The sequence below is a fragment of the Symphalangus syndactylus genome, chromosome 2 (assembly GCF_028878055.3).
Source record: "Symphalangus syndactylus isolate Jambi chromosome 2, NHGRI_mSymSyn1-v2.1_pri, whole genome shotgun sequence".
Classification (NCBI taxonomy): Eukaryota; Metazoa; Chordata; class Mammalia; order Primates; family Hylobatidae; genus Symphalangus; species Symphalangus syndactylus.
Genome location: NC_072424.2, coordinates 121,951,933 through 121,978,744, shown reverse-complemented (window position 1 = coordinate 121,978,744; position 26,812 = coordinate 121,951,933). Strand labels below are relative to the sequence as shown.

The window sequence follows — 26,812 nt, the reverse complement described above, 5'->3', positions numbered from 1 at the left end:
AATGTAATGTTTATTAACCTTGCTTGAAAAACAGAATTCTTTTACTTTGAATTTCTCCATTTCAATGCATGGAAAAAAATGGTCCACAGTAAAACAAAAACAATATTTCCAAGAATGTTAGTTGTCTCTAGCTCTGTATACATTTTCTACCGCCATATGTCTACCGCCATAACCAATACAGAGTTGTTTAACATGAAGTTTGACCCAAACTGGACTAGGAAGGGGCAAACTGGAGTGAAACGAACTCAAAACAAGCAAACCAACACCATGAGCCAGAAAAGTGTTCTTCTTGAAATTTATATACCATACTTACATAAAAGAAGTTAAACCAATTGATCATTATGTACATACATTAGTGAATATTAGTATTTTACATTTACATATATATGTGTATTATGTAATCAAGTAAAAAGATAAATGTTAAATAATCTTTATCAGTGAAAAATACATAAAACATGACTGATACTTCAATTTGAGTGCTTGTTCGATATTCAGTGCTTAAAAATATTTAGAAAAATCATCCCAAAATATAACCTGGAGAAAGGTATTTAAAAAGTGAAAGAGATAAGAAAATAGTAAGTGTTTGGTGTGATTTTAATAAGTAGGGGAAATGAGCAGAAATAAGATCCATATTTGGGGAGGAATTGCATAGCGTAGACCGGATGAAGAATCGGAAAGGAAAAACGTGGTTTTTCCCAAGGCCAATTTCGCTCAAAATGGAACAGAACCAGGGAATTTTCAGGACAAAGTAAATGAACTGAAGTTTCCATCATGAGTTCATTCTATTAGCAGATGCTCAATTGACTTCCTCCTTGAGTCTTTGTTAGGAGGCAGGCCTCAGACATTCACCCTACAGTCAGATACGTCAGTTCCTTACTTGGCTTCTGTCAAGAGGGTAAGAGTGCAAGATGTCATATAATGACATTGCACAACTTTGTAGGAATCTATCTTTACTGAACAATCATCGGATGGTATCAACTAACCATCTTTCCAAGCACGGGCTGGTTTGCAATTCTCGAACCTGGCGTTTCTTCTCTAAAGACTGAGTTCCGAAAAGAGTTGGGGCAACTCCCTGCAGGGCAGAGCTCCCGGCTTTGGTGCGTCCTTCCCAGCGCGCTCCATGGTCTGGGACGGGCGGTGGCGGCCCGGGCCGGCCTGCTACTTGAGGCAGGGACAGCAGAAGCAGCAGAGGGTCCGGCAGGGGTTCTTCTTCTCGTACTGCACGGCCTTCCGCACGTGCGCCTTGGCCTGGCCGGTGTAGTCGACCGTCTTTTGTACGTTGAGCTCGATGACGTTCAGGGTGTCGGCCTGCTTCTCCACCAGCACCGCCATCTGCAAGAAGAGCTCGTGCACGTCGCGGATGCGGCTCTCCAGGCGCAGCAGCTCGCGGTGGCGGCTCTCGATCTCGTTGAGGGCGGCCCGCGCGCCCTTCACGTCGGCCAGCAAGTTCTCGGAGAACACGTCCCACTTACCCTGCTCGAACATGTCCTCGATCTGGTCGCCCGAGACTTCCTTGCCCATGATCTCCAGCTGGCGCTGGATGCGGATCTTGCAGTTGTCGCGCTGCTTCATCTCGGCCTGGTTGTAGTCGTGCATGGCGTGCTGGAAGGTGAGGGTGAGCGCGTTGTACTGCGCCCGCGAGATGCGAGCCACCGCCGAGTGCGGGCCGTGCTGGGCCTCGGCCGCCTCGCTCAGCTCCTTCATGGCGCGCAGCTTGCAGTGGATGACCTCGCCCCGGGCCTTGATGGCCTTGGCGATGGAGTTGGTGTCGCGCTTGATGCTGCTGAGGCGCCGCATGGACGTGAGGAAGCGGGCGTTCTGCTTTCCCAGCCGCTTCACGTCGGCCACCAGCAGCTGGTTTTCATCCTGAATGTCCTGGATGTCTCGGTACAGAGACTCCAGGATGTGGTCCGTCTCGAACACGATGTCCTCGTGGAGCGAGTCAAACTCATCGTCCCCGTCTGGGAACTGCTGCTCATATTGCTTGGACAAGTCCAGAAGTTCTGCTAGCCGGTCTTTCATTTTGCCTGCAAGTAAGGATAATGAAGTAAATTTCTCTATTGAGAGTCAAATATTTACCTTCAAGGGATTGAAACTTAAACATTTTACTCAGCAGTCCCAATTTTGTATTCCTCGGTGTGGGCAATAAGTGCATTAAAGGAGCTAAGTGTTCTGACATTTTGCTTATAAGGAAAGAAATAAGATGACTGAACAACATGAAACAGTTGTATTTTAAGGCCTATAGGCACCTGCAGTTCAATATCATAGCTGTCCAGAACTCAATCAGCAATTTAAAATTTTATTTTTTTATTTTATATATATATATTTTTTATTATACTTTAAATTCTAGGGTACATGTGCACAACGTGCAGGTTTGTTACATATGTATACATGTGCCATGTTGGTGTGCTGCACCCATTAACTCGTCATTTACATTAGGTATATCTCCTAATGCTATCCCTCCCCCCTCCCCCCACCCCACAACAGGCCCTGGTGTGTGAAAATTTTAGATTGCATTGGGAAACCATCTCTTTTTATTGCTTTATGTTTTCCAATCATCGCAAATTAAAACAGACACAGAAAAAAAAAAAGAAAAAAGAAGAAGAAAGACTTGCAAACTTAGGTATTTTTAATTGAGGACAATCTACAAGGCTTTGGGGCCAACATCTAAATGTTGCCTATTTTGTGTCTATTTCAGCACTGGGAAGTATCCCCTCCTGTACATACTAACAACTCTTAAAATAGTTACCATGCAAATCATGATTTAAATTTTTTTCTCTTGAAGATGTTGTAAAAGTAAAACATGCTTGAAGTAAAATGACAACAAAATACAGAAATCTAAGTGTAAAATTTAGAAGTTGAGGCTTCCTTACTCCTCAATATCATTCCCTAATGATAAGCATCGTAAATAACACTGCTTTTAAAAATGCTTTTATATGGAAAATTCCAATCATACGTGGCCTAGTAGCAATAACACACTCCCATTCATTCATCATGTAGCAGCAATGTTTGCCCACTTTTAACAGCTTTTTGAAACAAGTTGGCAGCTCAAGCAGAATGTTCATGATTTCACAAGGATGGTTCTGATAATTCCTCTGCTTAGTAAGGCAAAGTAATAGTCTCTATGTCCATATTGCTTTTCAGTAAAGTGAAAAACTTTCATTTTTAGTAGCATGTATATATGCTAATATAGGGAACATCTTGCGTTTATACACGAGACTTCATGATGAGAAAGATTCTTTTTCTACTACACAATTTGCAGCAAAGAGGGGAAAAGTATTAACACTTAATGGTTACACAATCTATCAGGGTTCTTGGTCTCAGATTAAAAGCTTCTTTCAAGTTGAAGTAATTAATTTTATATCACCACTAATGGAATTCTGACAAGTTGGATTTGGTGGTAAATGGAAAATGGTGAAATACTAACCATGTCCTTTCATCTACCGTGATCATTATTTACATAAATTATGCAGAAGTTTTATTCTATGATGGTGATTTTTAATATAACAATGTAAGCTGCTTAAAGTGCCATTTCTGATATCTGGTGGCTATAATCAATACCAGACCTTCTCAATGATGGGGAAGGTGATTCTCCTAGCAGTATGGTTGACAGGCAGAAAAAAGATCCACCTGGACCAAAACTATGCCTTCACCTGGTCTGAATTTCTTGATATTCAACTGTTTCCTCACTTTGAACAAAACTGAAACACAAACCACCAACTGGGGTGAAATTATAATATGTGACAGACAAGAGGTTAAGATACTTAATATATATATTTCTAAGCTACCAAAAAATCTACTTACCCAAAGACAGTGAACAGGCAATTCAGAGAAGATGTAAATGACAGAGAACATAAACGTATGTTATATATGCCTGATATTTTCTAGGCATCTTTCATGTGATATCCTCTTTAGTCTTCATACAGATTCTATGAGTAGGTACTGCTATTATCAGAGTTGTGTGGGCATAGGGAGATCAAGAAATTTACTCAAGGTCACCAGTAAGTGAACACTCAGGCGTCAGAATAGCACCACTTAACCACTGCACTAAATAATCTTTAGCAAAAGTATAAAAATATAGTCACAAAAGACTTCTGTATTAAACAAGGAAATGCAAATTAAACTGCTGAGAATTTTCTTGCCCATAAAGTTAGCAGGAATTTTTTAAAAACAATAAGTTTTCAAATGGGTAAGGATTCTGGGAACTCTCAAAACATACTGGTAATTCCATCTCATGCCAGTCAGAATGGTGACTATTAAAATGTCAAGAAACAACAGATGCTGGTGGAGGTTGTGGAGAAATAGGAATGCTTTTACACTGTTGGTGGGAACGTAAATTAGTTCAACCATTGTGGAAGACAGTGTGGCAATTCCTCAAAGATTTAGAACTAGAAATACCATTTGAGCCAGAAATCCCATCACTGGGTATATACCCAAAGGAATATAAATCACTCTATTATAAAGACACATGCATGTGAATGTTCACTGCAGCCCTATTCACAATAGCAAAGACATGGAACCAACCCAAATGCCCATCAATGTTAGACTGTACTATACGCCATAAAGAGGAATGAGATCATGTTCTTTGCAGGGACATGGATGAAGCTGGAAGCCATTATCCTCAGCAAACTAATGCAGGAACAGAAAACCAAACACTGCATGTTCTCACTTATAAGTGGGAGCTGAACAATGAGAACACCTGGACACAGGGAGGGGAATAACGCACAGTGGGGCCTGTCGGGGAAGGGCGGGGGAGGGGAGAGCATCAGGGAAAAGAGCTGATGCATGCTGAGCTTAATACCTAGGTGATGGGATGATCTGTGCAGCAAACCACCATGGCACATGTTTACCTATGTAACAAACCTGCACATCTCACACGTGTACCCCAGAACTTAAAAACATAAAATAAAATAATAAAATCAATATTATTGTTCAGGGTCCTGAGACCTCTCTCAGCTTCTGCTGAACTAAGCAATTACATTAAATTTTTTTTCTAGATTAAAAAAAAGTCTAATTTAAAACTCCTGTGGTGTCTTTGTTTTTGCAACTTAATGATTTTGCAAATAAAGTCTATTCATTATTTAAAAAAATTGGTAATTGATAGAATCTTTTGGAAGACAGTTTAGTAATATGTATCAAAAACTTTTCAAGTGTACATTTGTTTTGACATATGTGCATTTATTCTAAAGATATAATGCAAAAGTGTATGAAACTCATCGCTCTAAGTATTTTCATCACCACCTTGTTTTTACAGAAATTCAGAAATAAGTTAAATGCACAATAATGAGGTCCTGGCTTCTACATAAGTCACAGAGTTTAGAAAGCTATCTAATGGCATGAAAAGCATATATACTCTGTTAGGCATAAAAAGTAGTTATGGAGAAAGAGAATGTGCAGCATTCTGAAACAGAAACTTGAATAATACACATCAAAATGTTAATTATAGTTTTCTTTGAATTGTGGAATTATACATGGTTTAAATTGCTTCCTTTCGCTTTTCTGTATTTTCCAAAATTTTTACAATGTCCACACACATTTCATAATTTCAAAACCCCCACAAAACAATAAATACTATTTGTTTAAAGGACTAACTCCTTAGCAACTTTTAAAAGTCTATGCATTGCAATCAAGTTAACATTTTATGCTACCTGGGGAAAGCACATTAGCTAGTTTGCATAGAGTTGAGCTGTACCCGTCTGCTTAAGTTAGTACCCAGTATAGTCTGCCATGCAACAAGTGGATGAGATGGAATGGATGCATTTTGATGAACAAGGCAAGAATAGGTGAGAGATGCCTGCCTTCCTTACATGTTGGCCAAGCCTTACAAGGCACTTCAATGGAAGGAAATGGGTAGTTAAGGGACTGTGCCATGCCCTGGGACACTAGGGATCATTTGTATGTATTCTGCTCATTCTAGACAGGTCCTGTGCTCTGTATTGCTCTCCTAGAGCCATTAAAAAGCTATTGGGGGAAATCATCTCATCACAATATGAAGAGTCAAGTACAATTCAACCATATAGAAAATGGTTTTGGGAGATGTCCAGGGACAGTCATTCCTTCTCAAGATTGAACAACCATAAAGTCATAGATAACAAATTATAAATCAGGTAAGGGCCCAAGCTCATGTGAAGGTGCAAGTCCATAATGTGCTAATAACAGAAAAAGAAAGGGTACAGGAGACATAAAGATTCTCTATTGAGGGGTGGTAAAGAAGGAGGGAAAGGGGCCTTCACCTTGCCTTCCTGCCCACCTTTCTTGGCTCAACCAGCCTCAGATGAGTTGTCTCCACTGACACAGAAGGTCTCCTGGTCACCAGGGAGCAAACATTAGGAAAACTACAACAGAAAGTCAACGAGGAGACTGCTATTCCTAATAATGTCTCCAAAAAGGTGAAAAGTGTATACACTGCTGAGGTTATACAAAAATATAGAAGTGGGCACAAATAAAGCATCAGAATAACCTATATATCCCATAGCTTGATTCTGTACTATGAGTTCCCAGAAAGAGAACTATGGCAAATGAGAAAGAAACATCAGACAATTCCACTGACCTTGCTGTCTTATTACAATAAAAGATAATGTAATAAACTTTGGTAAATTGCATTCATCAAGTTGCTAAAAATAAGTCCTGCTTCAATCTGCATGGCGGTGAAGAATTCAAAAGAAAATTGACAACCAACTACCAAAAATCTGCTTCTGCTTTCTAATTTTCTTTTCAGGCATGCATATAATCTGTACTGAAAACTAGATCCGATAAGGAAGGAAGGGGGAATTGCTTAAGCCTTTTTTCACTGGGCAATAAAGTTTTGTGTAAGAGAAAACAAAGGAACAAAGAAATGATGGTAGCTCAGCGGTCCTCAGTCTGCAGGAGGTGACAGAATCATCTGGAGAGCTTCAAAGATTACAGATGCCTGGGCACCTCGAGTTTCTGACTCGGTAGCCTAGGATGATCTCCAGGTGATTATAATGCGAACTCAAATTTGTGACCCATTCCATAGATACCTATCATGTCAGCTTTTTTTTTTTTTTTTTTTTTTGAGGTGGTCTTGCCCTGTTGCCCAGGCTGGAGTGCAGTGGTACTATCTCGGCTCACTGCAACCTCCGCCTCCCGGGTTCAAGTGATTCTGCTGCCTCAGCCTCCCGTGTAGCTTGAATTACAGGCATGCACCACCACGCCCAGCTAAGTTTTGTGTTTTTAGTAGAGACGGGGTTTCACCATGTTGGCCAAGCTGGTCTCAAACTCTTGATCTCAGGTGATCCACCTGCCTTGGCCTCCCAAAGTTCTGGGATTACAGGCATGAGCCACTGCACCTGGCCCATGTCAGCTTTTTATTCATAATTATCATGCAATTCTGGAGAACTTATAATAATTCCTAGCTTGGGGGCAGTCTTGATGAGCAAAAAACTGACAGGGAAGGAAAAGGGGTAGCTACTGGCCTCTCTCCCCCACTGGAAAGATGGTGGATTTCATAAGCACTGCCTTCTGGCTCCCTGGTATGCAGGCTAAATAAGAAAGTCAGCTGAAAACTCACTTTCATAAAAACAATCTCTGAAGGTCAAAAGGAAAAGGAATCAAGAATGTTTGAAATAGTTTATTCTGATCCCTTCATTTTATGATGGAAAATTATAATTGTTGCAGGCATGGGAGTATGAATAAAATTGAAGACTGAGCTTACTATGATGAGGCACCCTCAGGTACATGAATAAATACTCTGATAGCATTCACAGGGAACAAGGAAGGATGATATTCTATTAGTTAAATATTCTAGCCATTGAGACCTAGATCTTGCTTTGAAGAGCCTACTATATTTGGCACACAGAATTTTAAAATTTTCTGTCATATCAGGAAGGAACAATTCAGAAAGCTGGTTTCCACCTGCCTCAGAAGACCAAAGACTGGAGGTGACAACCACATTGTATTAGTCCATTTTCACACTGCTGATAAAGACATACCCAAGACTGGGAAGAAAAGAGGTTTAATTGGACTTATAGTTCCACATGGCTGGGGAGGCCCCAGAGTCATGGTGGGAGGTGAAAGGCACTTCTTACATTGTGGTGGCAAGAGAAAATGAGGAAGGAGCAAAAGCAGAAACCCCTGATAAACCTATCAGATCTCATGAGACTTATTCACTATCATGAGAATAGCACAGAGAAGACCAACCCCCAGGATTCAATTACCTTCCCCTGGGTCCCTCCCACAACACATGGGAATTCTGGGAGATACAATTCAAGTTGAGATTTGGTGGGGACACAGTCAAACCATATCACACATAAATAATCAAGACACTGGATGCTACGAAGAACAATTGTGAAAGTCATTGTTCCCAACATGCCTCTAAGGGAATCATTTATAAATGACATATATAGTATCTCTCTGATCATAAAGGAGAAGCTTTATTAGGCAGCCCCAAAAGACTAATATATGCATTAAGCAAATTTTGCCAAAACCAGGAAACAAAACCTTTTCCTGTTTCACAGCAAGATGTTAAAGTATTTTTACAGGTAGTGAGAAATTTTCAGACATGGGAATATGCAATACAGAGCAGCTCAAGGCACACAGCAAACCTTGTGAAGCTTATTATGGAGATCAGCTTGTAGATACACACACACAGAGAGAGAGAGAAAGAGAAAGAGAAAGAGAAAGAGAAAGAAAGAGAGAGTATTTGCAAATGGAATTCAGCTATTTCAGAAGCAAAACAGACCCTGTCCCCAAGATATACACTCCATACAGGACTTATGCACAGTACTCAAGTTCTGATTTTCAGATTCTATGACATACCTCCTATGTCCTAATTTTATACCAATTGTAAACGTATGATTAAAGTGATTATTACAAATCAGAAGGTCCACTCTTGGTCTATAGGGTGCCTTAATGAGGCTTTGTGTTGGGCTTATATAGTATCTTTGTGAAAGCTAGGAAAGGGCCCTTTCTCTGGATGGATACAGCCCTGCCCAAGGACACACAGCCTGGTGAGCTGAGCATGGTTGGATTGCCAGTCTTTCTCATCTGTGGTGAGATCACAACTTGCACAGCCCCATGGGGTCACCCTGTGTATACCTTTCTCAACCACCTCATCCAGTCCCTCCCGCCCACACATCTCCGCCACCAGAGGCACCTAGAAATTCCACAGGTAGAGTGTCATTGTAATTTAGCATTTCCTTTCTAGCATACCCCATAGTAACACAGTCCTTAAAGAACAACAAATGGACTTTCCCCAACAGGTTCATAAACAATAATTTCAGTCAACTGAGTAAAACCGGTGCTCTGTTTCTTGATTTTTAAAGTGACACATCTAAGAGGGTGATATGGTTTGGCTCTATGTCCCCACCCAAATCTCATCTTGAATGGTACTCCCATAATTCCCATGTGTTGTGCCAGGGATCCGGTGGGAGATAATTGAATCATGGGGGCAGTTTCCCCCATACTTTTCTGGTGGTAGTGAATAAGTGTCATGAGATCTGATGATTTTATTAGAGGTTTCTGCTTTTGCATCCTCTTCATTCTCTCTTTGTCTACCGCCATCCACATAAGATGTGACTTGCCCCTCCTTGTATTCACCATGCCTCACCATTGCCTCACCATGATTGTGAGGTCTCCCCAGCCACGTGGAACTGTGAGTCCATTAAACCTCTTTCTTTTGTAAATTGCCCAGTCTCAGGTATGTCTTTATCAGCAGCATGAAAACAGACTACTACAGAGGGAAACACTATTCTTTGAACATCTAAACATTACAGGTTAAAAGTAAAAAGTTCCTAATGAATAGTTCTAATTTTCTTGCTGCTCCAAAGTTAATGTAAAAAAAAAAAAAAGCTTGTATCGTATCTTAAAGTGCATTGGGCAAGAACGCATTTAATATTGTCTTAGGGCTCATTCAAAGCAAAATTTGAAAGGTTGAAGAGTATTAATTGAAATAGTTTATAACGATAAAAGTCTGAGGCTAGAAGAAATAATTTTAAAATGTCTCTTGTTTTCTCTTTGCTCTAAAGCAGAAAGCAGGTAGGAGTTATTCAAAGCATTGCTGGAGGAGACAGTCTCTACTTTTCAATCACTTTACTCATTTGATGCCCTCTGACATAATTCACTTTTCAGTTTCCTCAATCAGAATTTTCTGCCAGTGTGTGAAGAGAAAAAGGCAGTTTGATATGCACAGTTGATAAACAGCCAGTGGGTAGCTGGGATTTCACTTTTAGCAATATGCTTTCGGATGCTTTCTGTAGAAATGCACAGGAAATCAAAGCAGCTACTCCTGTGTAGGTTTCATACACTCTGCTCTACAGTGAACATTTATTAAGCATTTGTAAAATGCCAAATGTGGTACTCAGCAATGGGCAGGTATTAACCCATTTATTCCTCATGAGGTATTATCATCATCCCCAGTCTACAGGTTTGAGGCCTAACAAGTTTAAGCAGTTTGCCTAAAGTCACACAGTTAAGGAGTTGAGATATAAATCCCAAAAGTGTGACTACTTGAGAGTCCATCTGTAATCCACAAAGCTACACTAGCTTCTTTTTCCTACACTCCCCACGAGAAGGTTTCTTTTAAAATCGTTAGTCTAATAGGAAACGTATTCCCTAATTGAGCTTTTCTATTAGGAACAATTATTAGCATCTAATTCTTAGATCTGGATTAACACATGGAAATACTGTCACCATTAGAATCACTACTTTCTTTCCCACACAAATTTCTTCATATCAGTTTCCCCAACATTGCAACACTTCAGTTGTTACAGCCCTAAAAACAGGGAGTAAGTCACCACAACTTTCAAAAAATCCATAAAATTATTAACTCTCTGAAATAACAGAACACAGATACTTGGAGACGTAAATTTTACAGTCAGGTGCATAGAAGCCACAACAGGAAAGGACAGTAGATGAGCTTGCTTTCTTCTTTTTTTTGAGACGGAGTCTCCCTCTGTTGCCCAGGCTGGAGTGCAGTGGTGCAATCTTGGCTCACCGCAACCTTCGCCTCCCGGGTTCAAGCAATTCTCCTGCCTCAGCCTCCTGAGTAGCTAGGATTACAGGTGTGCACCACCACACCCGGCTAATTTTTTGTGTGTTTTTAGTAGAGATGGGGTTTCACTATATTGGCCAGGTTGGTCTCAAACTCCTGACCTTGTGATCCGCCTGCCTCAGCCTCCCAAAGTGCTGGGATTACAGGCATGAGCCACCGCACCCGACCAATAGATGAGCTTTCTAAGGGAGAAAGTAAAGACAGGAGCACTCAAGTATCAAGGCTCAAGGCATCTGTGCAAATTTTTCCACTTGTATCTCTATTAGTATTTACAAACTAAAACAGTTGTTGTAAATCTTACATCTGATTTCTCTTTGGCCCTAGAATGTGAAGCAAAACTTTGCCTGGAAAATGCAGCGAAGATCTATGTTTAAAAAATGATGGGGAATAGATTTTGAGTCCAGTTGGAAAACATATATGCCTTTAAGTAATTCCTTTATATTTTGTAACTATTCCATGAAGTATCTTTTAAAGGGAGAAATCTATCGAGTTTCCAGAATCATCAATGACCTTTTCTTTTCCAACTCATAACACCAGTTAAGGAAAAGCTCACAGAATGTTTACATTCCTTTATCTGTTCCCCTTTCTTGTAAACAGTGTCCTTTGAGCCACTTATTCTAGTCTCGTTGCCTGGTTACTCCTGTTAAATTCTCCCAGAAAAAATATTCTTATATGGGGCTGATATCTTTTACACAAGGTACAGAAATATCTGAGTTATCCAACATCATCAATGCATGAGGGTTTTCCATGTAAGTAACCTTTACAGTAACTGAAGTTTCTCCCTTCAAATGTCAAAGGCATCTACTTATCTTTGTTGGAAATCCTCTTCTAAAATGCATGGACACACTTCCTTGGTTTTTAAAAAAGAGGGCATTAGACATAATTTATTGATGACTCAAATGGCCATTATTAACATCTTTGAACCATGCGGTGATACAGTTTTATTTGATTTAAAATGTTTCTCTTTCCTGGGAGTTAAAATAGCAAACTCTTCCTCAGTTATCTCCACTCACCACTGACAGTCTTCTCACTCCCTTTACAGATTGTGGCAAGCAAAGACATTCGAGAAGCAAACATTCAATGATAGTAACTTTCTGCGTGTGTCTGCAGCCCTCTAGAATCAAGCCCACTCCGTAAAGCAAGGAAGGAAAAACGAATCTCAGTGACAGACTGTGTGCACCCCAAACCAGTCATTGTGCTGAAGAACTGATATAAAATCCACCACAATCCTCACAATAACCTTGGGAGGAGGGTAGCATCATTTTCAATTTACTAATAACTGGGTCTCGGAGAAGTTAAGTTCGCCCGGTAAGTAACAGAGAAGTCTGGGATTTAAACTCACATCTGTCCAGGTCCTGAGTTCGTGCCCTTTCCACTTAATCCTGCACTGAAGCTGTTGGGGGAGTTAGGGTGGGAGGCACTAGTGTGGGGAGGTGCTAGGTCGGGAGGCGCGAGTGTTGTTAAGGAGCAATATTCTCTGCTCTGTTTCTTCCCTTCTCTGGCATCTCTCTCCACCTCCTCCTGCAAAGGGGCATGGGGTTGCTTATCTAATTAGTGAAACTAAAAGAAGAACCTGTCTGCAGTAGCCCAGCCACTTCTTTCTTTTTCCTAAAAGTGGGTTTACCAGAGAACCTGTGTTGTCTCCGCACTATCCCTGGGTGGGGTGGGTGAAATCAGCTCTGGCCAGGGAGGGTAAATCCAGCTAATGATGGCTTCAAAATCAGAATGCACAGTCCCACAGATGTAAGCCACATCTTCCAACCTTGTCTTTATCAGTCACTAACGAGACCCTTTGGGCTCTGACTGCTTTTCCTTTCTTATTGCTCCATGGGTGTGGAAGTCAGGCAGGTAAGGAGCAGCTACTTACTGTGTTCCTTCCTTAATCACCATGTTAAGTAAAATCAAAGGAGGTGAGAGCAGAAACAGACTGTAATGATTAGCTTGCACAATGCCTTCACTGTAAAGATGAGGAAAGAGAGGCTCATTGTATTAACATACAAATAATGATTAAAAGAGTGTTATTAAGGCCGGGTGCGGTGGCTAATGCCTGTAATCCCAGCACTTTGGGAGGCCGAGGTGGGTGGATCACCTAAGTTCAGGAGTTCAAGATCAGCCTGGCCAACGTGGTGAAACCCCCATCTCTACTAAAAATACAAAAATTAGCTGGGCGTGGTGGTGTATGCCTGTAGTCCCAGCTACTCGGGAGGATGAGGCAGAAGAAAAAAAATGTTACTAGCAAAGTGGAAAAAACTCTTATGTAATTGCCATTTCCATTTATAGCAATAAAATTCTAACACGTATAAAGCATTTTCATGAGAGTAGCATATACTGAGACTTCAACAAGCGATAACTACTAATTTTACTATATTATCATTATTATTATTGTTTGATACAGGGTCTCACTCTGTTGCCCAGGCTGGAGTACAGTGGCACAATCACGGCTCACTGCAGCCTCTGCCTCCTATGTTTAGCAATGCCTAAGCCTCCTGAGTAGCTGAAACTACAGGCGTGTGTCACCATGCTCAGCTAATGTTTGGCATTGTTAGTAGAGACAGGGTTTCATTACACTGGCCAGGTTGGTCTCGAACTCTTGGCCTCAAGTGATCCACCCGCCTCAGCCTCCTGAGTAGCTGGGACTATGGGCTAATTTTTATATTTTTTGTAGAGATGGGGTTTTGCCTGTTGCCTAGGCTGGTCTCAAACTCCTGAGCGCAAGTGATCCCCTCCGCCTCAACCTCCCAAAGTGCTGTAATTACAGATGTGTGCCACTGTGCCTGGCCTAAGGTTAGTTTTGTAGTACCAGATAGTATCAGAACCATGAAAGCATCAACCAATTAGATTATTTCCATGGCGTGGTGAGCATCTGTTCTCATCCCACATTCTTGATCTGCCCTCCTAGGTGGCCCCATTCTTTCACCTTGAATTTGTACATACTCTTTGTGAAAGGGTGCAAAAAAATTTTTTCTGGCCAGGCACAGGGGCTCACACCTGTAATCCTGGCTTGAGAGGCCAAGGCGGGTGGACCGCTTGCGCTCAGGAGTTCAAGACCAGCCTGGGTAACAGGGCAAAATCCAGCTCTACAAAAACACAAAAATTAGCCAGGTGTGGTGGTGCACAACTGCAGTCCCAGCTACTCGGGAAGCTAAGGCTGGAAGATCGCTTGAACCTGGGACACAAAGGTTGCAGTAAGCTGAGATCACACCACTGCACTCCAGCTTGGAGGACAGCGTGACCCTGTCTCAAAATAAAAATAAAATAAAAATAAAAATGTTCTTACTACACATTCTTTGCAGCTTCTCTGATCAAGAGGTACAGACTATTTCTCAACTCCTTGAGTTTGAGGGTGGCTATGAGACTGAGATTTGCTTTGACCATTGAGACATTAGCAAATATGATGCAAGCAAAGGTCTGAAAAGCATTTGTGCTAAAGGGCTTGCTATTGGGTAGCTTAATTCCTCTATATGACGAAGCCTGGGCTAGCCTGCAGGAAGATGATGCCCAGCTGAGCAGTACTTGAGGCTGAGCACAACCACCAGCTAACCCACCAAAAGACTGAAAATGAAGGAGCCGAGGAGAGCCCAGTAGAAGACTGCTCAGCCAATCAACAGGATAGTGAGAAATAATAAATCGTTGTGTTTGAAACCACCAAAATGGGTAGCAGCTTCTTATGCAGCATAAGCTAAATGACAGAAAAATTGGTACCTAGAAGTGGCATGCTGCCAGAACAGAAACCTAAAACATTCCACCTTGGCTTTGGCACCAGATAGCAGGTGAAAAGCAGTGATGTAACTGCTAAGTAAAACTGGAAAGATGGCATGCAGACTGTCAGAGGAGGGTGGAAGTGGTGAGGAAACTGCGAGAGCAGTCAGGGGAAAAGGCAGCCCATATCATAGGCAGCCAAACACTTGGCAACACTGTGGCCTATGGCAGCTCCAAAGGCTGAAAATGTTAGTATGAATTTTGCATCTCGCTGCAAAGATCTCCAGACAATGTTGAAAGTGTTTGAGTGTGTCTATAACTACATAGAAGTTCTGCAAGATAGAGACAAACTAAAAATTGAATCATCTAGTTTGCAAGCATTATTTAGAGAAAATAGAGAGAAACCAGAACTCACAAGATAGGAAAATAAAAACTTTTTATCTCTCCAGTCTCTTCAACTGGAAGAAACAATTCTAAGTAAGAAATGGCCTTAGATGGCCTTAAAGACCTTGGTAAAATTGAATAAGGTGCCTCATAGACCTTCTCAGCTAGACAAAGTGAGCTCTAAGACTCTAAGTGTGTTGTCTCAAACAACCTGATCCTCAGCCTGAAGTAGACAGAGGTCTAACATGAAAACAATTCAGAACATAGGTTTTAGGGGCATGGAGCCTAATTAGAGTATTTGGAAATCCACAAAGTTTTTAGGAGAATTTTACTAAAAAGCACACACACAACCTTGGCCTAAAAATACAAAGACTTTTCAAAGGAAAGGAGGCCTCTGGGTCCCCAACGTTTTATGATCAGGATCTAGGCCAATGAAGCTATTTAGGAGCAAAAATAAGCCATTTGCTGTGGGAAAAGGAAGAGTTTCAGAGGGTACAGCCAAGAGCAGTGGAGGACTATAAACCAGGAAACCACTTCTGAAAAGCAGAGCTGGGTCCTAATCAAGGAACATGGCCTAGCCCAGGATCAGGGGCACCTGGTAACATGTGCTTGGACAGAACTGCTATGGACGAGTGATTGTCATATGTATCCTGTTAATGGCTCTTTTTTTTTTTTTAAATGGGGTGTCTACTTTTGTTATCCTTTTCCTATCTCATCATTATATGTTGGATGTGTATGGGAAAGACAGTCTGTTCATTGTCTTGGGATCAAGAGGATCAGCATAAGAAGAGCTATCTCTGAGGAGTTTGAACTGTATCTAGATCTCATGCAGATCAGGCATAAGTCTCTAGACTTCAAGGCTAATACTATAATCTGATGAGACTTCAGGGAATCCTGGGATGGGAGGGAGCATATTTTTCTTGCAAGAGAAATGTGAATAATTTTTGTCAGAGACAGACTATACTTGATTACAACAAATGGCAACAAATTCTTAGCACCTCCCATCAAGAAGTGGTGTCGGTCTCTCTACCCTTTGAATCAGTTTCTCTACCCTTGGCCATGAGACTTGCTTTGACCAAGAGGATAGGAGGAAACATGGAGCAAGCAGAGGCTTCAACAGCACTAGCACCTCGGGGCTTATCCGCTCTGGGAACACCGAAACCATTATGTGAGAAAGCTCAGGCTAGCCTCCTGGAGGATGAAGACCGCACAGAGAGCTAGGCCAGCCCCCAGCTGACCCGCCTCTACAGCTGCGTGACTGAGTCCAGGTGAGATCCGTAGAAGAACCACAAGTGCCTACTGTCTGCCAGAGACTGCTGTGGAAGGTTTACACCGATTATCTCATTAAATCCTTGCACCCATGAGAAATAGAAAATTGTTATTTGGGGGTGGCTTGTTATACTGACAAAGCTACCTGATACACCTTTCCTTGGGTTTCTCTATGCTCCTTATGGTGTATTCTTCTTTAAAGAAGACTTGGAGGCTGTTGTGAATCATGGATAAATTATAATTTCTGGAAAGTAAATTCTCATGCATTTAAAACAAAAGTTTATTGCTATGATTTTAAAACACAAACATAAGCAACATGAACCAAATAGTTGTCCTTATGAAGTATGTCACCTATCCAATAATTGTGACTTAAGGTATATATTAATATCTTGATTTTAATTCAGTAGATCTTTGTGATATTCTACTCATATTGTATGCAAAAGTTAATATAAAGCATACACATTTTTTAAAAGCACATGTTTCTTAACATGTCTGAAGACAGCGCTTTTTTGTTTGTTTTTTGAAGACTGTGGTCATACTTATGGTGAGGAGAAAAAAAAGATGCTAAAAAAAGATTATCTCACACACACACACACAGCTTCCACACAAAGACTCTGCAGAAGCTGTTCGAAAATACAGTGTGCTAAATAGGAGTCCTTGAGCAGCGGGGTCAGGAAAATACAGAGATACTTGGCAGTTTTAATCTTCGCTGAGTTTCAGTCTGATAAGAGGTTTTGAGAACTTGAAGAGCCAGTTTTTAAATGGAAGTGGATAGTTCGAAGTGTATAACAAGTCTATCATTCAGCTCACCAAAATAAACAGTATGTAGGCACAGTACAACTTCCCAAACAACACAACTCCACTGCCACATCCCAAAGTTTCCTTCATCATCAAAGATGGGACCAGAGAAGTTTCCTGCTGCCATGCTAAAAAGAGCAAAAATTAGTGGAATGTGAACTAGGTTTCTAAGGAATTTCAGAAGTTTATTATGGCTTTACTAACTCCCTTCAAAATGTTAATGGCAATCAGGACACTTCTTTTCAGAGCTGTAGGTTCAGTTTAGAACTCCACATCTACTCAGGGACGTATAGGAGAGGGGCTAAGTGTTCACGCCTGGGGAATTATGTGGAGACATATCCAGATCTCAACTCTCCCGCTACTGGGTCTTTCCTGGGTTTCCTCACTGGTTTCAGGGTTCCCAGCAGTTAGGGCAATTCTGAACAGATGAGTGCAATTCTTAATCGAAGAGTGCTTTTCAAGCCTCTGCTATGTTCTGTATTGTTGTAGGCCATCTTCTCTATACCTGGTCTTCTCCATGTATAAATAATTACCTCATAGGATAGTAGAGGGGATTAAATGAGGTAAGCCATGTAAAGCTCTTAGACTAGCACCTGGCAAAGACTGAGCACTCTGTATATGTTACCTATGGTCATGTATTCATGTGATTTAAATTCCCTCAAATAACTAATGGAGATTCAGCAACTATTTGTATAAATGATGCCATTTGTTAATTACACTACTAACAGTTTATTTTGTCTCATCTATGATCATAAGTGAACACTAATACCTGTGCATTACTCAATTATTTGAGGTTTTAAATACCTTTCTTCCAACTATTTTATTGTAAAATATCGCTTTCTGATTATGAAAGCAACCCATGCTCTTTGTAAAATATAATAATAATAATACAGATTGAGCATTCCTAATCTGAAAATCTGAAATCTGAAATGCTTCAAAATCTAAAACTTTTTGAGCATTGGCCACAAGGGGACTATTCCACACTTGACCTCCTGTGACAAGTCGCAGTCAAAACACAAGCACATAACACACAGTTTACTCAGCGTCCCCAAGGCAAAAAAGAAAAGACCCTCCCATCCCCCTTCAGCTGCAATATATCTTTTCTGCACATACCCAGATTCCCCTTCTCAAGCACACACACATACACAAAAGGTAATAAAATGGCATGTGTGCAGCAGGCTGGATGCACCAATAGCAGATTCTCCACCATGCCCCACATAGCACCAAGAACTTCATGTATTTAATCACTATGACTCTTTGCTTATACTCTGCTCTGAACATTTTTGAAAATTTCAAAAAGGCCTGCAGATACTTCTGTGAGTAACAGTGACAAGAAAAAGGGGAAGCAATTATGTTTATCTGTAGCAAAGAAAATCAAGCTATTGGAGAAACCAGACAGAAAAATATGGTGTTGGAATGACCACCTTATATATGACCTGAAGAAACAAAAAGAGAAATTGTTGATGTTCCATGCTGAAAATGATGAACAGAAGTTAAGTTAAAAAATAGTAAATACTACATGCATGGTGGCTCACACCCGTAATCTCAGCGTGTTGGGAGGCCAAGGTGGGAGGATCACCTGAGCCCAGGAGTTCAATACTAGCAACATAGTGAGACTATGGCACTACGAAAAACAAACAAAAGCCAGGTGTGGTGGTGTGTGCCTGTAGTCCTAGCTACTCAGGAGGATGAGGTGGGAGTATCACTTGAGCCCAGGAGTTTGAGGCTGCTATGAGCTATGATTGTGCCACTGCACTCCAGCCTGGGTGACAGAGCAAGACCTCATCAGAAGGAAGGAAGGAAGGAAGGAAGGAAGGAAGGAAGGAAGGGGAAAGAAAAGGAGAGAAAAAAGGAAGGAGGGGGAGGGAGGAAAGCACTGTAGAAAGCTAGAAATGAAGATCTTGATCATGTATTGAAAGGGTGGATCCATCAGCCTCACAGTGAACACATGCCACTTAATGGTATACTGATCATAAACATGCAAGATCTATCACAGTGAACTGAAAATGGAAGGAAACTGTAAATAATCAAAAGGCTGGTTGCAGAAATTTAAGAAAAGACACAGCATCAAATTTTCAAAGATGTGTCGTGACAAAGCATCTGCTGATCTCAAAGCAGCAAAGAAATTCATTGATGAGTTTGCCAAGGTCATTGCTGATGAAAATTTGACTCCAGAACAAGTTTGCAATGCTGATAAAACATCACCGTTTTGGTGTTATTGCCCCCAAAAGACACTAACTAGAGCTGAGACAGCCTCTACAGGAATTCCGGATGCCAAGGACAGAACAACTGTGCAGGGATGTGCCAATGCAGCAGGCACGCATGAGTGTAATCTGGCTATGATAGACAAAAGCTTGTGTCTTTGCTGTTTCCAAGGAGTGAATTTCTTACCAATCCATTATGCTAATAAAAAGGCTTAGATCACCAGGGGTGTCTTTTCTGATTAGTTTCATAAGCACTTGGTACCAGAAGCTTGTGTTCACTGCAGGGAAGTTGGACTGGATGACAACTGCAAGAATTTGTTATTCCTTCACATCTGTCCTGCTCATCCTCCAGTGGAAATTCTCATCAAAAATAATGTTTATGCTATGTACTTTCCCTAAAATGTGACCTCTCTACTTCATCCATGTGACAAGGTATCCTTAGATCAATGAGGATTAAATAATGCTTTCTTGAACAGCATGCTGGCAGCAGTGAAAAGAGGCATGAGTGTAGAAGATTTTCAAAAGGAGTTTAGCATGAGGGATGCCATATATGCTGTTGCCAATGTTTAGAACACGACTAAAGACACAGTTTTGCATACCCGGCACAAGCTCTAGCGTGTTCAGTGATGATGATGAACAAGGTGGTGACTTTGAAGGATTCCGTATATCAGATGAGAGAAAAAATGATGTATGACCTCCTTACATATGCAAAAAATATACCTTCAGAGTCAGTCAGTAAGCTGGAAGAAGATATCAATGAAGTTTTTTTAACATCAACAAGGAGGCTACAGTTCTTCATTCATTGACTGATGATGAAAAAGCTGAAATGGTTCTCAATGAAAATGATTGTGATAATAGTGACAAGGAAGATACCATTAACACTGCAGAAAAAGTGCCTATAGATGACATAGTGGATGTGTGATGAGCTTATTGAAGGACTAGAGCAGCGTGCATGTATAACAGAGTAAGAAATGATGTCAGTTTATAAAATCAAAGAGACTTCTAAGACAAAAACCATTGTTAATGAGGCAGATGACTCTGGAGGAAACATTTGAAAAGGCCACCCAGCAGAATGCCTCCTCATCGTCAGAGGACCCACTTTCTGGTCCCTCAACTATTACTGATGTTTCTTCTCACCTAAAAAAAATACAGTCTACAGTAACTTTTTAATCAGAATACATAATTTGCACGTAGAGACTGAAAGCCTGCCATTGTTGTTGCTGTTAACAGTGGGTATAGGTATTTGGTGATGCTACTGGGCTTAGTTACCCTGAACACATTATTTTTTTCACTGTATTAATGGTATGTTTTTTTTTTTACCATTAAGTACTTATGTGTGAATAAGTCTAAGAACATGACTGTAGTCAGGCATGGTGGTTCACACCTGTAATCCTAGCACTTTGGGAGGCTTAGGCAGGCAGGCTGTTTGAGTCAAGGAGTTCAAGACAGCCATGGATAACATGGTGAAACCCCACCTCTACAACAAAATACAATAATTAGCTGAGAGCAGTGGTGTACACCTGTATTCCCAGCTGCTTGGGAGGCTGAGATGGGAGGATCACCTGAGCCCAGGAGGTTGAGGCTTCAGTGAGCTGTGATCATGCCACTGCACTTTAACCTGAGCAACAGAGCAAGAGCTTGTCTCAAAAACAGAAAATAAAAAAGAAATGAAAAAAAGGAGAAGTGATTGCTTATCAGTAGCATGTAAATTCAGAGTCAGGAATGATGGTGATACCAAGCAAGCACAGATTGTCCACGTGGGTGCCAGATAGTGAAACCTTTGTTTTCTGATGGTTCAATGTACATAAACTTTGTCATGCACAAAATTATTAAAAACATTGTATACAATTATCTTCAGGCTATGTGTATAGGTATATATGAAACACAAATTTTGTGTTTAGATTTGGGTCTTATCCCCAAGATATCTCATGATGTATATGCAGATATTCCAAAATCCAAAAAAATCTGAAATCCAAAAACACTTCTAGTACCAAGCGTTTCAGATAAGAGATACTCAACCTGTAATAATAAATCAAATAAGACAGAATTGTTTAACACGAAAAGTAACAATTTTCCATCATCTAATACAACTATATATAATAACTCTATAAAATAACCAATGATAAAATATAATACATATTCTTCCAGATTCTTTTCTCTACCAGAAGGTTGCCAACACTTAAAAGACGGTGTTCAGAAGAAATAATCCTGTTACTGTGAAATTTAGTTTGTTTCCCTGGAAAACCACAGGAGCTCTCTGGGGTTTCTTCTTACCAGGGGCATCCCTCAGAGATGCAGGGCCACAGGGCAAGTCACACTGTACTTTCCATCAACAAAATTTTTGTGCAGGTGAAGTCAGGCAAAAAGAAAGAAAGAGAGAGGTAGACAGAAGGAAGGGAAGGGAAGGGGAGGGAAGGGGAGGGAAGGGGAGGGAAGGGGAGGGGAGGGGAGGGGAGGGGAGGGGAGGGGAGGGGAGGGAAGGGGGAAAGGGGAAAGGCGGGGCCAGGCACTGTGGCTCATGGCTGTAATCCCAGCACTTTGGGAGGCCAAGGCGGGAGGATCACATCAGGTCAGGAGTTTGAGACCAGCCTGGCCAACATGGTGAAACCCCGTGTCTACTAAAAATACAAAAATTAGCGGGCCGTGGTGGCACATGCCTGTAGTCCCAGCTACTCGGGAGGCTGAAGCAGGAGAATTGCTGGAAACTGGGAGGCAGAGGTAGCAGTGGGCCGAGATCACACCACTGTACTCCAGCCTGGGCTGCAGAGTGAGACTCTTTCTCAAAAAAAAAAAAAAAAAAAAAAAAAAAGGAAAGAAAAGAAAAGAAAAGAAAAAGAAACAGAAAGAAAGGAAGACTAAGGGAAACTTGGAAAAGAAAAGGAAATTTTAGAATGCAAGAAAATCCTCCTGTGTGCTTTCATGTTTAAGAATCTCAAGGTGGTTATGCCAATTCCACATGTCCCAGAGATTGTGAAAGAATCTTGAAGCATCTAAGCCAGTCTGAGGACTAATATCTTTAAGACTTAATGTTTATAAAATTAGTGGCTAGGTTTTCTTTTGGGAACAAGTTAACAATTTTAATGCATTACATATACATTGAACATCTCTTCTTCATAAGTGTCTCATAAAGGTAAGCTGTATTCCCCTCACCCCCACCACCAATTAATAAGGTTTCATTGTTAGTGGTGGTAGATTGTGTTAGGTTTTTTAGTTAGATTCAAGAACATGTAGTGAAAAGATCTTGTTCTTCATCAAACAGACAGAAGCCTTAAAAGTATTATTTCCAAACAAGAAGCAAAGGGTAGATACTCCTACTGCTGCTAATATCATTTGAAAAGCAAATGCCATGCAAGAGAAAGGGTACTTGGCCTGGTAAGCGAGGGCTTATTCCCATTTCCATCTCTAGCTGCGTAAAGTTGAACTAGACATTTAACATTTCTGTCAGTTTCCTCATCTGTAAAACGGTAATAACTCTACTTACCTCACAAGGGTTACTTTTTGATGGTTAAGTAACGTAAGTTATGTACATGAAAGCACTTTGTAAACTTTAAAGTATTTTACAAACAGTCTTAGGAATTATTATTTTGAACTACTGCCATCCATAATCACTTAATTTATCAGGTAGCTTATTGAAGATACTATAAGTACCACCCCTTTGGAAGCATGTGCAGATCATGTGATCTAAAATGATTCTATAAAACCAAAGAATGATTCTATTATTAGTTTTTATATTACTCCTGTAACTCAAGTTACAGCATATTAATGCTCTATTCAGCCCAAACTTCAGGAAGACAGGAGTTAGGTGCTTTGTACTCACTACATAAAAAGGGCTAAGAAAACAAACTCACTTATTGTAAAGAAATTTTTCTTTTTTTTTTTCTTTTTTGAGACAGAGTTTCATTCTTGTCACCCAGGCTGGAGTGCAATGGCGCAATCTCGGCTCACCGCAACCTCCGCCTCCTGGGTTCCAGCGATTCTCCTGCCTCAGCCTCCCGAGTAGCTGGGATTACAGGCATGTGCCACCACACCTGGCTAATTTTGTATTTTTTAGTAGAGATGGGGTTTCTCCATGTTGGTCAGGCTGGTCTCAAACTCTCGACTTCAGGTGATCTGCCCGCCTCTGCCTCCTCCCAAAGTGCTGGGATTACAGGCGTGAGCCACCACGCCTGGCCAAGAAAATTTTTCTTCAAAGTGAATATATTGCATTATACCTGTCAAAGAAGACAAATGACCAATATCTCCTTGCAAAACAAAACCAACTAAAAAGTAGTCGTTGATCCTCTTATACATTTACCCCAATTGAAACTGTTCCATGTAGCAACTGTGCTCTTTTAAGCTATACAGGCTGGGCACGGTGGTTCACACCCATAATCCCAGCACTTTGGGAGGCTGAGGCAGGCGGATCACCTAAGGTCAGGAGTTTGAGACTAGCCTGGCCAACATGGTGAAACCCCATCTCTACTAAAAATAAAAAAAAATTAGCCGGGCATGGTGGCAGGTGCCTGTAATCTCAGCTACTTGGGATACTGAGGCGGGAGAATCACTTGTACCCAGGAGGCGGAGGTTGCAGTGAGCCGAGATTGTGCCACTGCACTCCAGCCTAGGCAATAAGAGCAAAACTCTGTCTCAAAAAATAAAAAATAAAATAAAATAAAGCTATACAGAATCAACATCTATAGGTATTGAAAAAAATCTTAAACATCTTTTAATAGTAACAGAATTTTAATTTTCCCTCATATGTGAGCTTCTAATTTGGATAAAAGGGGTGCTGCATGTTTGCAGTGATACTGGTAATGTTTATCATGGGAATCAGTAGATATCTTTCTATATGTCCAAAAGTGCAGAAAATTCTGTAGCTAAAGAATAATGTAATTTGTTCTCTTGTGAATAGACTATCAGTATCCATGCAGAATAATTCCCAGAAATCATGAAATGCATACAACTTTAAATACTGTAACTCTCACTTTTACTTATGTTGAGTATTCTTTATCATTTGATTTTAACATAATATTAAAATACCTCAATTCTATTAGCTAAAATATACACAACAGCATAGAAATAATGGCATCCATTAGCTTTATTTTATTTTTATAAACCAAGTTGGGAAGCCTTTTAATGAGCTTTTAAGTAATATTCATAAAGTAGACTATGTGATTGATATTCTTATCCACATCTTTCAGGACACATGTTTGCACAGGCTACTCTGATAAGGACTTTCATGTGTTTATTCAACAAGTATTTATTGAGTATTTATGTGCCAGGCATGATATGATGAGGTTAGCTTGGTGAGCAAAACATAGGTGGTCCCAGTCCTTTTAAAATATATTTTCTACATAAGCAAAAACAAAACAAAACAAAACAAAACTTAAACCTTTTTATGAGAGAGAGAGAGACAAGGTCTTGCTCTATTACCCAGGCTTGAGTGCAGTGGCACAATCGTAGCTTACTGCAGCCTCCATCCACTGGGCTCAAACAATCCTCCCACCTCAGCCTCCTGGGTACTGGGACTACAAGCCATGTGCCACCACCCAGCTAATTTTTAAATTTTGGGGCCGAGCACAGTGGCTCACACCTGTAATATGAGCACTTTGGGAAGCCGAGGAGGGTGAATCACCTGAGGTCAGGAGTTCAAGACCAGCCTGGCCAACATGGAGAAACCCTGTCTCTACTAAGAAAAAAAATACAAAAATTAGCCAAGTGTGGTGGCAGGTGCCTGTAATCTCAGCTACCTGGGAGGCAGAGGCAGGGAGAATCACTTGAACCCAGGAAGCGGAGGTTGCAGTGAGCCGAGATTGCGCCACTGCACTCCAGCCTGGATGACAGAGTAAGACTCTGTCTCAAAAAACAAAAATTTAAAAATTTTTTTTAAAAATAAAAAATTTTGTAGAGATGGGGTCTCACCATGGGCTAAGTTTTACAATTTTTGTAGAGATAGGGTCTTGCTATGTTGCCTAAGATAGTCTCAAACTCATGGGCTCAAGCAATCCTCCTACCTTGGCCTCCCAAAGTGTTGGAATTACATGCATAAGCCATGATGCCTAGCCCATAAAGCATTTTTAAAGAAATAAATTAAAATGTTATAAATTTGACAGAAGGTAAGACTGATGAGATATTTTAAATGTAGACACAGTTGAAACCAAAACTGACTTATGCAACTTCCCCATTATCAACTGTCTGACAGAGGCTCACAACACATTTAAAGACAGAACTATGAAGATCATGGGAGAAATTCATCTTCAGTTTTCTATGTATTTGCAATGAATTTATTAATTTAAATCACTGGTTTCAACTATGACACAAAGAATAGCTTAGTGTTTAAATAAGGATGCAGAATCGAATAAGCCTGCATGGGACTCCTAGCACCGAGCAAACTAGAATAAGACAATGAACCTCAAAAGGTAATTTACACACAGTGAATGAATTCTCAACAAATACAGATATTTTCTTAGATAATACTTATGTTGTCACTCATGTTGGTAAACATACACACTTTCTATGAATATCAACAAGAAAATTTATAAATGATAGTTGAGTAATTTTTTACTTACTGCTCTTAGCCTGTCTTGGCCTACAGAAACTCCACCATGGCAAACCACCTTATCCTGCCTTCCTTCTGGAGATGCCCTCCAACCAGAGATGTCCCTCAACCTTTCCCATCCCCTATCCAAATTCAAATTTGTCCATCAAAACATCCCATGCCTATGATCCATCCTCTACGTTTTAAGGCAGTAAACAACTCTTCTTGAATGTATCTGCTTGTAAGTGCTAATAGCTTAATATACTCCTCCATCCAGAAAGCATATTTGCATTTTTGAAGATGCCTTCCACATTCTGGATAAAATAGCAAATTGAACATTACTTTTGCTCCCTTCCAAAACTCCACTAAAGGAATCTTCTAAAGGCATAACCCAACTAGGATAAAGAATAAGAGAGGAGAAAGCAGCAACACAATGTTGGCAATTATGAAGCAAATGGATAAATGATAATTGGTCTAGTAGATTTAAGAAAGTTAAATCCTCAGTGAACAATGGAGAAGTCCAAGAAGCAACCGAAGTTACACCATCAAATAAATTTCTAAAGACTCAGAACTCATAATAAAAGGCCGAGTACCTATGGGAAAGGGCGTGATGGTGGGGTAATAATAAGTTGGGTTTCGTCAGAAGCTTTTTAAAGAAGTGGGAGTGCCCTCTATCCTCTGTTCCACCCTGGCAGAAGAGTAGACAGATGACAGATTAGACTCCGAACAGGGTAAAAGAGAATCTAGACTGCGGTGGAGGTAGCCAACTGAAAAGAGGAGGATTCAGTGAATATTTTTACATGGAATGTTGCACCTTCAAACCCTCTTCCTTCACCTACTTACCAGCACATTGACCTATATCTTACAGGCAGAAAAACAGAAGATCATTTTCTATAAAGGAGAAAGAAAGAAAAAAGAGTTGAAACAATA

At 40.6% G+C, this 26,812-nt stretch overlaps 1 protein-coding gene across 5 annotated transcripts in view; it reads right to left on the bottom strand.

Moving 5' to 3' along the window:
* Window positions 1-281: 281 nt before the first annotated feature.
* STX11 (syntaxin 11) overlaps window positions 282-26,812 on the bottom strand; it is a 51,853-nt gene continuing 25,322 nt past the window's right edge. For all 5 annotated transcript variants that reach the window (XM_055266245.2, XM_063622875.1, XM_055266264.2 and 2 more), the window contains one exon: window positions 282-2,027. In XM_055266245.2, the coding sequence (XP_055122220.1) occupies window positions 1,159-2,027 (869 nt within the window). In that variant the 3' untranslated portion in view covers window positions 282-1,158. The remainder of the gene's footprint in view (window positions 2,028-26,812) is intronic.